The 15,000-nt window shown below is 39.2% G+C and overlaps 1 protein-coding gene and 1 non-coding gene across 3 annotated transcripts in view; both read right to left on the bottom strand.

Moving 5' to 3' along the window:
* The window catches only part of gpr155b (G protein-coupled receptor 155b), a 13,448-nt gene extending 232 nt beyond the window's left edge, over positions 1-13,216 (bottom strand). Inside the window, exons 1-20 of one of the 2 annotated variants that reach the window (XM_028603643.1) lie at positions 13,079-13,216; positions 9,337-9,552; positions 8,859-9,006; positions 8,622-8,751; positions 8,330-8,505; positions 8,054-8,206; positions 7,809-7,876; positions 6,975-7,146; positions 5,661-5,816; positions 5,354-5,437; positions 5,059-5,182; positions 4,809-4,893; positions 4,504-4,591; positions 4,056-4,278; positions 3,160-3,237; positions 2,607-2,758; positions 2,385-2,480; positions 1,877-1,941; positions 1,631-1,768; positions 1-727 (exon numbers count right to left, since the gene is read on the bottom strand). The exon at positions 1-727 is cut by the window's left edge and continues 232 nt beyond it. In XM_028603643.1, the coding sequence (XP_028459444.1) occupies positions 115-727; positions 1,631-1,768; positions 1,877-1,941; positions 2,385-2,480; positions 2,607-2,758; positions 3,160-3,237; positions 4,056-4,278; positions 4,504-4,591; positions 4,809-4,893; positions 5,059-5,182; positions 5,354-5,437; positions 5,661-5,816; positions 6,975-7,146; positions 7,809-7,876; positions 8,054-8,206; positions 8,330-8,505; positions 8,622-8,751; positions 8,859-9,006; positions 9,337-9,494 (2,907 nt within the window). In that variant the 5' untranslated portion in view covers positions 9,495-9,552; positions 13,079-13,216 and the 3' untranslated portion in view covers positions 1-114. Of the gene's footprint in view, positions 786-1,630; positions 1,769-1,876; positions 1,942-2,384; positions 2,481-2,606; positions 2,759-3,159; positions 3,238-4,055; positions 4,279-4,503; positions 4,592-4,808; positions 4,894-5,058; positions 5,183-5,353; positions 5,438-5,660; positions 5,817-6,974; positions 7,147-7,808; positions 7,877-8,053; positions 8,207-8,329; positions 8,506-8,621; positions 8,752-8,858; positions 9,007-9,336; positions 9,553-13,078 lie in introns of both variants that reach the window. The other variant, XM_028603644.1, reaches the window with a different exon arrangement.
* A 485-nt stretch (positions 13,217-13,701) lies between these two features.
* Positions 13,702-13,783, bottom strand: trnas-cga (transfer RNA serine (anticodon CGA)). Its single transcript has one exon. It is a non-coding gene; the product is annotated as a tRNA-Ser (tRNA).
* Between the last annotated feature and the right edge of the window lie 1,217 nt (positions 13,784-15,000).

The following is a 15,000-nucleotide window of genomic DNA, read 5'->3' as shown; positions in this document are numbered from 1 at the left end:
TTTTGGCCACAGGTGAAGTCAATGTGGACAAGCAGGAGGCAACCACCATAAATAGCCTAAGACACCTGTCAATCAAAGCAAACACACCTTCAAATATACCACTTCCTCCGCATCCTATCTACTCACTTCCTCTCCCATGATCTGGGACCATCCCTCCCCCTCTCTCTCCCGTGTGAAGTGGTACAGCAGGGAGGGTTCATCCCTGAAGCTGTGCTGGCCTGTCAGGTGAGCTAACATTCCTCCCTGCTGAAGTCGAACGCCGTACAGTCGGGCCTCGGCTCGCCCAGCACACAGGCCTCGCTTAACCAGCCAGTCCACCAAGTCACTGCCCCGAAACACATTGTCATGATGGGACTGGGGATGTGGATGGAGATGGGGTGGGCTCGAAGCAAGACCATGCTGGTGTAGGTGATGAGGATCAACTGGGTCATGAGCTTGGTTAGACCGGAGCTGGGGAATCTGCTCCTCTGGAATATCAGAGTTGACAATATGTGCTGGGTTTTTATTCTCCGGCTCGAGCCGGGGTCGGGATGGAAGCAAACACTGGCCGCAGGATTCAGCTGGATCGTGAGCTGGATCGTGAGCTGGGTGAATCTGGTGCAGATTCTGCGGCTCGTCGTTTCGTTGCTCCTGAAGATCCTGATGCGGGTGTAGGTGCTGGGGCTGATGGGAGGGGGAATGTCTCAAAGCGCCATTCTCCTCCTGTAGTCCTCCTCCTCCTCCAAACCTGTCATTATCAGAGGAAGGATTCACCTGTTGAGGCGCTCACACTCTCTCCTGAGCCACTTTGGTGTGAGAAGAAAGAAAAAGGGAAAAAAGGGCAGGCAATGGGAAGCAGGGAGAAAGAAATGAAATATGAGGGGAAGAAAGTAAAGGACAATAATTAATAAAGATAAGAAAGGAATAGTGGAAAGAACTGAATGTGTTAGAATAAAAGGAAAAGCACCTAAGACTCATTAGCATCCAGAAACGTTTGTAGAAATTTCATATTCAGCATTTAAAACATTTAAAGATTTCAAATTGCTTACTGCTAAAAAGTAAACAAGGGAAACAATCAAAATAGTTCATAGCTAATTTAGGGATTTTCTGTTCTTAAGACTTAGACTATTACTAGTTCTAGAGTTGTGTGCCAGTAACAGCTGTCACAGCTAATGCTTCTTGGAAATATTAATATCTGCAAAATTAAGCATGTACTGCAAACCGTGGTGCTAGGCACAACATGCAATATGAATGTCTAATGGTTCAAATTGAATTTTTTTTTTGAAAGCAAAACAACTACTGGGTGGTAAAAGCACCTCAGTTACCACAGCAAAACAAAACATGCAAAGAGGATGCAGAGAAAAATCAAAAGGGAAATAAAATAATAACACAACAGTAATAATGTGGAAATTAACAGGGCCAGAATTCATCTGGCAGGGACACAGCCAAGCAGCTCAGAGCCAAAAGAGAACAAAATCAAAGCTGGAATAAAATATAATAATAAAACAAAAAGCAGAAGATGTACCGAAAGAAGGAAATTTCCAATCAAAGCTCTTTGATTACATGTTGAGCAAATATTCACATTTGCTTTCAAAAGAGAAGACAAAACGCATTGTATGACACATAAAGGCAAACAAACCCGTACTCGTACCTGCGCGTGTGCACTATGTCTTGTACACACTGGTCTTTGTGGTAGCGGACAAACTGGGTACAGGTGAGTCTGACCTCTTCTGGTACACCGAAGGGACTCAGATCCTCACTGTCCCTGCCCTGCCACAGCCCAAGCAACCTGACACAGACACCAGCATTGTTCTAGTTCAGCGTTTCCTCATTTGATCTCAAATAAATCTAGAAACCATTATGAATGAGATAGATAATCTGCTGAAGTCTCCCTCACCTCTTCTTGAAGGGCAGGATGATGAGGTGTCTGTCCAGACCAAAGATCCCAAAGGACAGGAAACCCTGGGACAAAGGAACAGATGAATAATAGTTACTGTTAGAAAATCTAATATCAAGATATTCTTGACCAAATATCAATATAATATATTGTAGGGTTGACAATTGGTGCTTTAACAAAATGTTATTTATAGAATGACATGTTTGATAAATAATCATCAGTAATGTGGATATAATGACTAAGTGGGTATAGGCAAATAATAGAACAATCTGGCAAGGTCAGAAAAAATGTCATCACTTTACTCTAATGCAGCCTTTAAAACCAGTAAAGGACAACACTTACCATATTACGATATCCAAAATCTAAGACGATATCTAGTCTCATATTACGATATCGATATGATAATCAATATATTGCGCAGCCCTAGTTACTGTACAGTCAGACATATTTATGCACTTGTAACCGTTCATCTTTACACATTTAATGCACAAACTACACTCAGTGGTACCTGTCCATAGTTTGCCACAGCACAGAAGAACTGTAGTTCGAGGTAAAGTCTTCCTGGGTCTTTGTTGAACAGCCACCACAGACAGCTGGACAGGTTCTGTTCATACATGTACAGACAGAGACATCCACCAATCAGACATGTATCTTAACAGTACGGAGCTCAGCCTCCCATATTTATTTCATACAAGTCAGCCAGATAAAATAAAAAGTATTTTATCCTCACCGCTAGCAGGCTGACAAAGAGCAGCAGACAGAGCAGAACGTGTCGGACTGTCTGTGTATCGTCAGTGGTTTGAAGCCCAGGTGGCGGCAGGTTCAGCGGCTGCTCAGAGGAGGAAGAACCCTGCTGCCCGTCACACAGCGCCCCACTGTGGCCTAGAGAGGAAAATAACCATAACTTTAAAAAAATTCCAGGGCGATTGGAAAAATTTCTCACGTCCTGATATTTTTTCATGAGGTTACAAATGACTGCATAACACGTGATATTTTGTTTTCTTTTTTTTTCCCCCTCTAGAAGTAAATGTATTAACATACCAGTGCTCACACTAACACAAGGTGGGAATGCCAATTCTAATTTATGACTTGTTAAATGAATCTCAATTTTATTATACAGACCATTGCTGGTGTCTTGCTTTGGTTTCTGTGTTAGCTTGGCTTGATTTAGATACATAAATTAATGGAATGTAGAATATCTCTACCAACAGGTCATGCAAACAAAATGTCACAATTTACATTTGAAAGACGGAAAAGTACATTATTAAATTTGTGTTTGTTACTTGTGCTGTTTGTGTGCTCCCTTTGCGTAGAGGCTATCATGTCAGGTATGGGCTGGAGAGGAGAGAAACCGTGGAGCTCTGGCAACACAACAAAGACAGTACAAATATTGATATGTACATCAGATGGTGAGTATTGTTTGGTTTAAGTTACGGACTCATTTCAACTGTGCTTATATTGGATTACTTAAACCCTGTCACCATTTTATTTTTTTGTAGTTTATTTAAATAGGGACAGATACAAAAAACATAGATTATTACATAAATAACAATCCGATGCCTGTATCACAGTGTTTGTAGCCATGGCTAATTCACAACACCTATCCCTAGGAGGGCTTTTAACAGTTCAAATAATAAAAGAAGTCAAATTTTTACAGTGAATACAATAAAATGTCCAAAAAAAAACCAGTTAACAACAATAAAAATAAGTGTAGTAAATAAACACATTAACTCGGACTCACACAGATGCACACCTCACAGCTATACATTTTCACACATTTCATATGGCATGATCACACTGCTGCTGCTGTATTAACCATGCTTTTACTAATTTTTTAAGAAGGTGGAGAATTTGGGTATAGCCTTTATATTTGTAGGGAGCCAGTTCCACAGTTTGGCTCCCAGAAAAAACATTTTGGGCAAAAGAGGTTTTACAGTCTCCACATGCAGCAGCTCTTGTGGATCTTGAAGATTCCAACCTGTTCACTAATTTACAAAGTGGTTCAGGTGCAAGTCCAGCAAAACATTTAAAAACAACTGTATGTATCTAAGATTAATAAAATTAACACATTTTATTTATTTTATTTTAACACAATCTGCTTACAATCAGTCCAGATTTTTGTTTTATTTCAGGCAAATGTTATTGGGATTTCATCTGTATTAATACAGATTAGAGCTACCTGAGTTGATGCTGCCGGCAGGGGAATTTGCCATCTGCGGCTGTGACGGTTGTTGTGAATCCTCCAGGCCAGGAGGGGCCCTCAGCTCATCAGTGATGCCTGTTACTGCAGCTCTGTTCAGGGCCTGATAGCCACTCTGCTCCCTGTCCCCCTGGCTGAGGCCCATCAGAGATATCGCACCAAGCACCAGGCTGACTGCAAGCACCACTGCTGTGCTGATTATCTGGAGAAAGAGAGAACAGAATATGAATGAAACTTACTGGACTACTTCATTTTAGGTTATACATTTGATTTATATAACATTCTTAATTATATGTAAAAGTAGAGATCTCCTTGACAGACTTAAATGGGAGCTGAACAGACTCGAGCAGAGCAGAAGAAAGAGAGAAGACAGTCGAAAATACATCATGTAAATGTAACGCAGAATACCAGCTGGTGTTTTTCTGACCTGAGCTCTACCATAGAAGAAGGCAGAGTCTATGGTATCAGTCCTGTCTCCTGATATCAGAAGACCTCCAACCATCAGGAAGGGAACCCTGACACAGACACACACAGACACAGACACACAGACACACAGACACACAGACACACAGACACACAGACACACAGACAGACAGACTTTTTAAATAGATTTTGGATGCAACGATCTATAAAGCAGACCTGTTGCTTTGTACAGTAACAGTTAACATCAAACCAATGAAGATTTTAAAGTTTTCAAAGAAAATCTTGAAGTGTTTGTGTGTGCTGACGTACCCCCAACCCAAAATCATGAATATTCCTGGTCGGAGTCTCAGCAGATCATCTCTGTTAGTCAGAGCCAGACAGAGAGGGATTAAACCTAAAAAAAAAAAAAAAAAAAAAAAAAAAAAACAGGACAAAACACTTACATGCAAGCACCAGTGTGTACATGCTAAACACAACACAAATTTTAGTATTGAGTCAAATGTAGTCAAATTTATGGAAAATGATGTGTTCTTTAAAGCTAACAAATGCACACACTTACCTGTCCAAATGTAGGTGCTGTACAGAGACCCATAGAGCAGAGTGAAGGTGAGAATCTTGCTGAGCAGATTATCCTCTTGTTTCACCAAGAAGTTCCACAAGATCATACTGACACACACTAAAAACTAGAGCACAGTAGGTAGAATAGGAAAGTGAATATGAGGAGCCAATGTAAAAACATTAAATAAACAATAAATAAATATTTAAATGAAAAGAGAAGCACAAGCTCTATAAACGCTCACAATCAACAATCAATAAGATGTTTTAAGCTTTAGATCGCTCAAGGTGGGACTGACCTGAGCCAAGAAAAGGTTTAAGGCAAAAAGGTGAGGTAGTCTCTTAAATTTCCTGCTTAGCAACATCACCACTATGGTCCACACCTGAGAGAAGACACAGACACATGATCATACAATTTGTATTTCTGAATTTGGGAAATCAGCGTTGAATTATTCATCATGTGCCCCACACACGTCAGTAACAACTTTCTGCCCTTAAACTCTAACTGCTGCTTACATGTAACTTAACCAGTGACGTCTGAAAAATTGTTCTTGCGGTTTTCATTCTTAATCATAGTCCCCAAGATATGCCTGCAAACATACTTACCAGTGCTACGAGGCTGACAATGCTGATGTTGAAGCTAACGTTTTCAAGTTCTTTCACCAGGGGGGTCGGGTCCATTAGAGGGATTGTTAATAACCAGGCCGACACGTACATGATCGGTGCAGACAGAAACGTACTGATTACCATCCCTGATGTTACCTAAAGAGAGGACAAAGAGAAAGACAAAACACACTAAAATGGAAATAATGACCTTCGGAGGATTCAAAAAATGTATCTTGTGCTTTTTAATTAAAAGAAATAAACATATTTTCTTCTCTTCCACCTTTTTCCAGATGAAACTAATGAACATCTAAATTCTGATAATAAATATTAAAATATCGCCAATACAGTTAAAGGTGCTGTAGGTAGGATTGTGAAGATCCAGGACTTAGCCAAAACATTTCAACATCGACAACTTCTCAGTCCCTCCCCCCCTTTCCACTAAAGGCCAAAACGGTCTCCTAAGCCCCTCCCCCCACAAGGGAGAATGAATGCGTGCGCATGAGTAGTGACTGACACGCAGTTAGACACACCCCCCCTGGCCCTGATTGGTGCATCTGAACAGGGAGCGGTGGATTTTTCCAAACCCCAATACAGGCTGTAGGTGGTGCCAGAGGAGCCGGATTTTTTTTAAATGACCTGCTTCATGTAGTTCTACTGGAACATAGGGTCAGTTTCAGCAAATATGACAGAAAGTTAGTTGTATAAGGCTTACCTACTACATCTTTAAGTAAACACAAATATTAGTAGGCAATTAGTAAACAAAGCTCTCTCGTACACAATTCTCAAACTTAAAAATGTAACTTCTCTTAATTTATAAGACAGTTCTGATGTCCATGTTGACAGCGCTTCTTTTCCTCACTGGCAAATGCCATAAGATCTTATTCATTTACAATTACATGTAACTGGAGTAGAAGAATGTGACTGGGTGGTGTCCTGGCAAGGGGAATGAATACAGAGTATTGTAGACTAAGACTGTTAAATAGCAATTTGACTACCAGCAAATAATTGGAATTTTCTTGGCTTGTTTATAAGTGACAGTGTTCCTTTAATGGCTTATTCTTTTCATGTGACCTGACCAGGAGACAGGTATTTGCCTCGTAATTTTGCCACACCATGAGGACGCCTTGTTTTTAAGTCAAAATGCTTCCAGCCATGCTTCAAAGCTTCAACGTGTGCATTACATAAAGAGTGCTTGATCGGTCTCTTAACCTCTTCTATTTTATTATGTTTTAAATATTGTATTGTTGCTTCAGTATTAGTAAATTAGTAGTACATTGCAGTTTCAAGTAGGATTAATACATCAATGGTACTTACCACCTCTAGTTCGATGTTGTAGTGTGCAGCATAGATGGCCACACTAGGTGCGGTTGGAAAGACTCCATATAGGAAAGCAAAGTTAGACAAACTAGTGTGGTTGGCACTTGTGCTGTTCGCACCTACATCAAGAATATCCACCATGTCTTTACAGACCAGCGGCATCACCAAGCTGGAGAGAGAGAGGAGGTAGAGAGAGAAAAAAAAAAAAAAAAAAAAAAAAAAAAAACAATCAACAGTTGTTCAACAGTCCTAGTTATTGAAAATAACCCAGAGATGTATTAAATCCTTAATACAACAGCCCTGCAAAAAAATACTTCCTTTGAGAAGCTTATAATTTTCTGCTTTTGTTGACTATGTGTCATAGAGGAGGTATATAAAATCTATTATATCTAAATATGTAGTTATATACAGTAGGGCTACAGTAGGGTTGTTGAATATCGCGATAAGGATATTACTTGCAATAAACAGATATTAAAGTGTACTCAGTTCTGCATTTCTGCTGCTTTCAGTATTCTGCTAAAAGACAACAAATTGCTTTATGAATTTAAAAGAATGAAAGGAAATAATTTCCAACATTTTATTGAATACATTGAATTGAATATAAAAAAGGAACCAATTAAAAAATAAAGTGCCGTTTTCTACTTATATTTTCTTTTAACTAACAAAAAATCTCGGACCATATTTTGCGATATGTCACAGCCTTTTGCAATGTTTTTATTGCGCCAGTTGAGATCACGATGACGATTTTTTTTAAACGAGACATTGTGTAGCCCTAATATACAGTATACTGCAAGTAAGGCCAACCCTACATTATCATCCCAGTTCGCTTACAGTTTGGCTGTGATGAGGAGAATCAAGGCAACTCCAGTGTCTCTGGTTAGTTTTCTAAGCTGGCCGACCTGCCACAGAAACAGAGAGGTTACTTAACTGATTATATCCTTAATGTTTACACATGGCTCAAACAATAAATTATACTTAGCTGAAAAAAACTGAATTCTGTAATTAAATGAAATATGATTAAGCTAAATGTACAGTAAGGCTTTAAACAAGACTGAACAAAACCGAAAGAAAACTACCATAGTGAGGCCGAGGTAAAACAAGGCCGCCCCTCCAAAAGAGTTAGCCAAGCCATCTATGAACTGTGATAGCACGGCAGGGATCTGCTGGCCCAGGGCAAAGTGGGAGAGGATTCCTACTATCACCATGAATACTATTGGGTTCTTTAACACCTGCGAGGCGACAGAAAGAGGGTTAAATAAAATAACTTCTTCAAGTGTTACGTCTAAAGGGTATAAAAAGGTGTCTTACACATGCTATGGTTTGTTATTCTCAAAGACCTGGATATACAATACCTGTAGGACCACAACTCCCAGGATGCCAAGAGTGCTGTGTGAATGGCTGGCCTGCTTCCACTTCTGCACCTCACAAAGAGCGAAGCCGATGGGATTGAGGAGCATGAGGGAGACCGGGGCAACTAGATAGATGTACTGGAGGTACTCTGGATAGGTGCTCCGATACAAAGCATCAACTACAAATAAAGAGAGAGACAGAGGATGGATAATCTTTGAGTCTTAAATACAACATTTCTCATCACTGACAGTTGTATAGATTACATTGATGTTTAGTGTTTTCTGTCTACCTCACCTATGGGGTATCCTAAGGCAAAGTCATTGCTCTGAGTAGCAAAGATGGCGTACAAGCCAGCCTTGCTGTACCTGCATTCTGGACTGGCCACCATCAGAGTCAGCACACATACCAGCACAAACACTGTCACCTACACACAGGATGGGAGCACCAAAGTCGCGTCATGTTGTTAGTAAGTAAGTACATACACATATTGTAAAAGTTTTACCACAAACACACAGATGCACAGACACCAACCTTAGCGATCAGGACACTCCAGAAAAACGCCCAGATGACGTCTCCAAAGTCCAACAGCACCATGTTTTTAAAGAGCAGAGCTGGAAGAGCAAACTTAGACACAAAGTTCCCCAAACCCTTCGCCTGGCTCTGTGTGATGATATCTGCCCTACAGGTAGGAATGTAAGAAGTAGCCATAAACGTACATAAAAGTCAGAGGTTGTTCACTTTCATATTTTCATTGGGTATCTCTAAAATTCATGCATACATCAGAACCAAAACATGCTGGCTGCATACATGTAAAACTGAAGGAGTCTTTATGTAACTCGGACAATTGATTGGGAGCTTCTTTTTATTTGACACACTATGAGCAATGCCATTTTAGGGGGTCAACTGAAGCTTCACTCACATACACACACATTTTCTGGCAAACTGGGGCAAAAACATCAATTCAAAATGGATCATTAACAAGTGTGTAACTGTTCTTGCACAGCCCTACCTGCCAGCTATGTAGCCACACAATATGATGCCAAAGCACTCAAGGAGAGCCGGGAAAAGCTTGTCAATGGACATGTGGGGCCCCATAGCAGAACCCGCGAGGGTACTGTGGGATATGTTCTTCCCGTGGATAAATACGTAGCTGTTGGTGGTCTCCATGGTGATGATGGGATGGGGGTCAAGAGTGGTGCGATGATGGTTGGGGAGTATCAGCACTCTGGAGGATAGCAAGGATGGAAAAACAATCAGTCGCAGGAGTAGGTGAAAACAGGCAAGATTAGAACGCAGCAGCTAGGCTTCTCACTGGTTTTAACAAACAACATCACATCACCCCAATCCTGGCTTCTCTCCATTAGCTCCCTGTTGGATTTAGAATTAATTTTAAGCTTTTACTGATCATGTAACGCTCCTCTGTGTCTGGCTCCAAGCTATATAGCAGAGATGTTGACCCCAGATGAGCCAGTTCACTGCCTTAGATCCTCAGACGGGGCCCTATTGGCCGTTCCAATATTTAGGCTTAAAAGGTGACTGTGTTTTCGCCATTAGGACCTCTTTACTTTGGAATGACCTGCCTGAGGAGATAAGGCTGGCAGAATCAGTGAACTCTTTTATATCACTTTACAAAACCCATTTTTTCTTCTTATTGCTCTTTATTTATATTGGTTTATTTTATTTCAGGGTTTTTCCTGCATAGAGGAATTTGGCACCCCCCCCCAAAGAGTTTTTTTTTTTTTTTTTTTTTTTTTTTTTTTTTTAATCAGCCCCAACGGAAATCACCAGAACCAAAATGACAAGAATTGATGATGATGATGATGATGATGCAAATCCTCTCTGGGGCCTGTTTCACAAAACCAAGATAAGGGATTAAGCCGGGATTTCCCCGTTATCCTGGATGAATTTAGCCTTGACTCGGTTCCACAAAAGCGGAGGCACATAAATCACCATGGAGATTTATTCTGTGCAGCTAGCCTGCTCCTGAACAGGCTAACAGCCAAGATTTGTTTAATCCTGGAGCCTTTTCTGATGACTCAGCAGTGGTTTTACCCTTTTGTTATCAGCCTGGAAAAAAAATACAACAGGTGCATATTGCTGTTCATTTAATATTATTAATATATATATTATTATATTAATAATTATATTATTTAAAGTTGTGACCATTTTTTTTTTAATAATTATTCACGTGAAGGTCATTGTTACTGTTATATTGCTGTATGAAGACTGCTGTTCATATTGTTGTTAGAAGTTTGATGAATATATTATGGCAGTTAAAAATGTAAAATTTTTGTAAAGTTGTAAAATGTCAAATGTGTTTAAATGAATGATGTTACTGTTACGATGTTAAGGGCAATACATACAATGCTGTACATTTCTATAGTTGACCAATGCACCTTCAATTATTTTAGTTGATTTTCTTTTTTTTTTATTCTTTAACAATAAGGATCATGTTTGTTCCGGTTCCATGTGCATTGTATTTGGCATTCTTAGCACACAATTTGTGTTGTCCAGTAAACTGGGAATATAATTTGGGAGGATTGTACAATTTTAAGAATATATCCTTATTGTACAATCCTCCCAAATAGTCTTAGTTCACTGGACCAATAACTATATAGTAAGGTAGGCTACTGTGCATTCATGTAACAACAGGTAGAGGACACCCCAATGGTTTTTGACCTTATATTTTGCTGGGGGGAAATAACTAATGAATATACTCTGTTCCATTCATGTTTACAGTGTGCATGGAATTTATCACTTAATTATCTTTATAGATTCTAGATTTTAGAGTCCAATTTCTTCAGTGTCTTTATGCGTGGGACAAGGCATATAATATGTAGAGAATGAAACTCGAGAAAAAGCGTGGCAGATAATAGCGGACAGACTGAATGATAGTCTAAAAAATAACCAAAAAACCATTCAATGAGTCACTGTCATTTGCAAAAACAAACAGTTGTACATTTTGCATTAAAAACAAACAGTGGAAGTTAATATGATTTAGGAAATGTATATTTTAGCCCATGAGAGAGAGGAAGGAACAGAGTTAAAGAGATATTTATGCATCATATTCTAGCGTTGTATCTTCATGGTAAATTTCCTGAGTAACATTATCTTCTGCTTACTTTTAAAGCAAAGAGTATTACTGTTAATTTGTGCAAATGATTAGTAGCCTAATCCTTGAATGGTATGATTATGACAGTTTCAATTCAGAGCAGTGGTCAGTTAATGTATATATTTAGGCTGCTTACGCATTCAGTCGGTTTGCGATCGTCATCTACGCTTTCTCTCGCTGTTTCATTACAGTGGCCGTGTTTCTTTTCTTTTTATACAAATAATGTGTTTCACATCATCATACTTTCACAAGAAGCTGCTGCTCACTCTGTATAAAAGTATGTAAAATGCATATTCTCCATTTTGGCATCAGTAAATCTGTGATCGACCTCGCGGTATTTTGAGGAAAGCCGTGGACGCGCATCTATCCAAATTACTTCAGGCTGGCTCAACCTAGTCGCTCCGGCTCGGCCTTCGTGAAACGCACCAAGCCAGGCTGCACAGATTAGACTAAGTCAAGCTTGGCTTTATCAGTTATCCTGGATTTATATATTCTGCTTTTGTGAAACAGGCCCCTGAAGGAGTTTAAGAGCCATTTACCAAACAACCGTTGAATAAACAGAACATAAACTTGAATATGAGAGCTAATTAGTTCCATCGCAGAGTCAGGCTGTACCGGACTCTCCTGGTGATTTATTTAAATCACGTAGTCCCCCCAACCACCCTTCAAAGGCCCATCCTAAGCCAGAAAAAAATCTGTTTTTATAGCAGTTTAGGTCATTAATTTGATAGGACAGCTTAGACATGAAAGGGGAGAGTGGGGGAATGACATGCAGCAAGTCAGAATTGAACCTGCAGCTGCTGCGGCAAGGACTAGGCCTCTGTACATGGGGTGCACGCTCTACCAGGTGAGCTACCCTCTTAAAAGCTTTTGCTTTTGTCATTTTTATTTGCATATTTTCATTTGTTATTGTTTTTCTGTTTGTTTTTGTCTTCTCTGTAGAATGTTTTATGTCTTTTGTCTTCTTGTTTTTAGTTAACCACATTTTGTTTGGCTATTATTTGGCCCCACTGTTAAGCTCTCGGTTATATTGACCTCTGGAAATCCTTCTTTTGCCTTGCTTTGTCGGTCACAGCATTTTGTAAACTCTGTTTTTAAGTTGCTATAAATAAAGTTATTATTATTATTAATATTATTATTATTAATAATAATAAGATAGAAATATACAGTCTAATAATAGAAAGCAGATTAACTGAAGGCTTAAGATGTAATGTCTTCCTATTGGAGGGAACCAAAAAAGGAATATTTAAATATTTAAGGGGAAGGAACGGAGAGAAGAAAAGGAGGTTGTTGGTTCAGTCTCCCAGGGGGCACCTAACCGCTAGCTAGCTAGTTACGCCCCTGTGTAGGAGCGTACCGTTAGCTAAAGCACATTCAGAGCAACACGCTTAACTCAATGACAGCGGATTTCTACTATCTAACAACACTCTAGCAAAGTTAAATTAATGTTATGTCACGTTAAACAGCCTAAGAATCGGACTGCTTTCCATGACAGCACCATTGTCACTGCCAGAGGACTGTTAGCTTTGCAAGGTGCATGCTAAAAACATCGGGGGGCATAACGGGAGGGAAAGCTATTCGTGAACATCTGGCATTAATATATTATTAGAAATTACTTGCTTAGAAATGGTGTGCTCACCTCTGTTAGAAGACCATCTCTGCTCAGAAATGCACGACATTCATCTGTCTTGCTGTTTAAACAAGCCCGTGTTTTGCCGTTTAGAGGGAGAAGCTCTGCTCCAGTGCTCCTGAATATGCCCAGAATGGCAACGCCCTAGAAAAATGACTGACAGACAATTTGGCCAATTATAGCCGAGATACGCTTCAAACTCCAACTGTGATTGGATAAAAACGTGCGGTGTGATGCTGCATTCATGTGATAAGGGCTGATGATGATTAAATCTTTGGTCCTCTAAGCTCATTATGTGTTATATAGCAGCATAATAGCTATAAATACCAAATTAATTCCTACAAAGGTAAAGTGGTCCATCGTGGTATTGTCATTCATCGGTTAAATACGGTCATAATATCCCTTCAGTTAAGAAGCAACATACATTAAAGAAATTAAAGAAATAAAGAAAATGTGAGGAAGGTTTTAATACTAGATTTATCTGCCTATATTGTTGTTGAAAAACCTTACTAACCTTATTTTGGCAGAAGTGTGACAAGGGTATCGTATCATTTTCTCTACAGGGAGACGTCTTTGATATGAGGCTTTTTGCGTTCTTTGCTGATCTCTTTAATTGATATCAACCAAAGAGACGCTGTGAGCAGGATTTGAACCTGCGCGGGGAAACCCCATTGGATTTCGAATCCAACGCCTTAACCACTCGGCCATCACAGCTACCTTTAACAACTGCTCATCAATAATCGACGCAAAGTCCAAATAGATCTGAATTACGTTTGTCTGAACATTTACTGACATGTAATTCTAAACCAGTACACCAGCGTGGAGCTTCTTGAGGTAGTTTTCTGGAAACACTTATCCCTTTTAGTGTCATACTGCAAATATTAGAGCTTCAGTTTTAGGTCTGTTGGGACAATTTTGCTGGATAGATGCAGCAAAACTGACAAACCGTCACAAACTGACAGATAAAAGAACGACCGTACATCTTAATTTTTACACTTATAGGACCTGCAGGTCAAACAAAGTGGATACATATATACATATATATATATATATATATATATATATATATATATATATATATATATATATATATATATATATATATATATATATATATATTTATCTATGATAATTAACATATGCTGGTGTGATACAAAGAATATGTGGTCAAAGAGACAAAACTAATAATTTTCCACTTTAAAGGTCCAGAGTGTCCACCAGTGTCCCACTAGCTAATTTAATGAAATGAAATATTGATGAATAGCAATACTACAAAACACAATATATCTAAATGTGTTGGTCCATAGGGAAAAATTTAAGTATTTGAGTCTCTGAAAATAACTCAGATATTTGAATTTGAAGTTTGTGGGCAAATCCTACTAACCAGCTGTTTTAAGGAAAGCTGTCTTGTCAACTCCACTGTAGTAGTGGTGGCCTCTGAAAGAGTGTGAAGTCCCTCATTACCTGAGCAGGAGCATCCAACCAGTTACAACAGTAAACAGTAAAACACACTGATTCATGATAGTTTTTTCTTTTTTTTTCTTTTCATTGCCAAACGACAGTGGGCACAACTGGAGCCACATGTGGAAAACTCTAACCACAGTCTGAACAGCAGCAGATCATGTGGACCAAACTCTAGTTCGTTTTTCATTGCTTGAACACAGTTTTCAAAAGTCTACACATTTATCTCATGGCTTTAACCACAACCTTCACAACTCTGTGGATTTAAAGCCCTTTGTTGAAACGCTAACACACGGCTGTCAAAATTGTTAACCACACATTCAAAACAGAAGTGATTTTAGCCTGGTGCATTTCAAACACTGCTAACTGCAATTTCAGATGAAAGCCTAAGCAGGTGTATTGTTTTAGACTTGTTGTTAGTGAACACACACACACACACACACACATACATACATATACATATATATATA

This window comes from Perca flavescens, chromosome 17, assembly GCF_004354835.1.
Source record: "Perca flavescens isolate YP-PL-M2 chromosome 17, PFLA_1.0, whole genome shotgun sequence".
Lineage (NCBI taxonomy): Eukaryota > Metazoa > Chordata > Actinopteri > Perciformes > Percidae > Perca > Perca flavescens.
The sequence above is the reverse complement of the archived record's forward strand: the minus strand, read 5'-3'. Positions and strand labels throughout refer to the sequence as shown.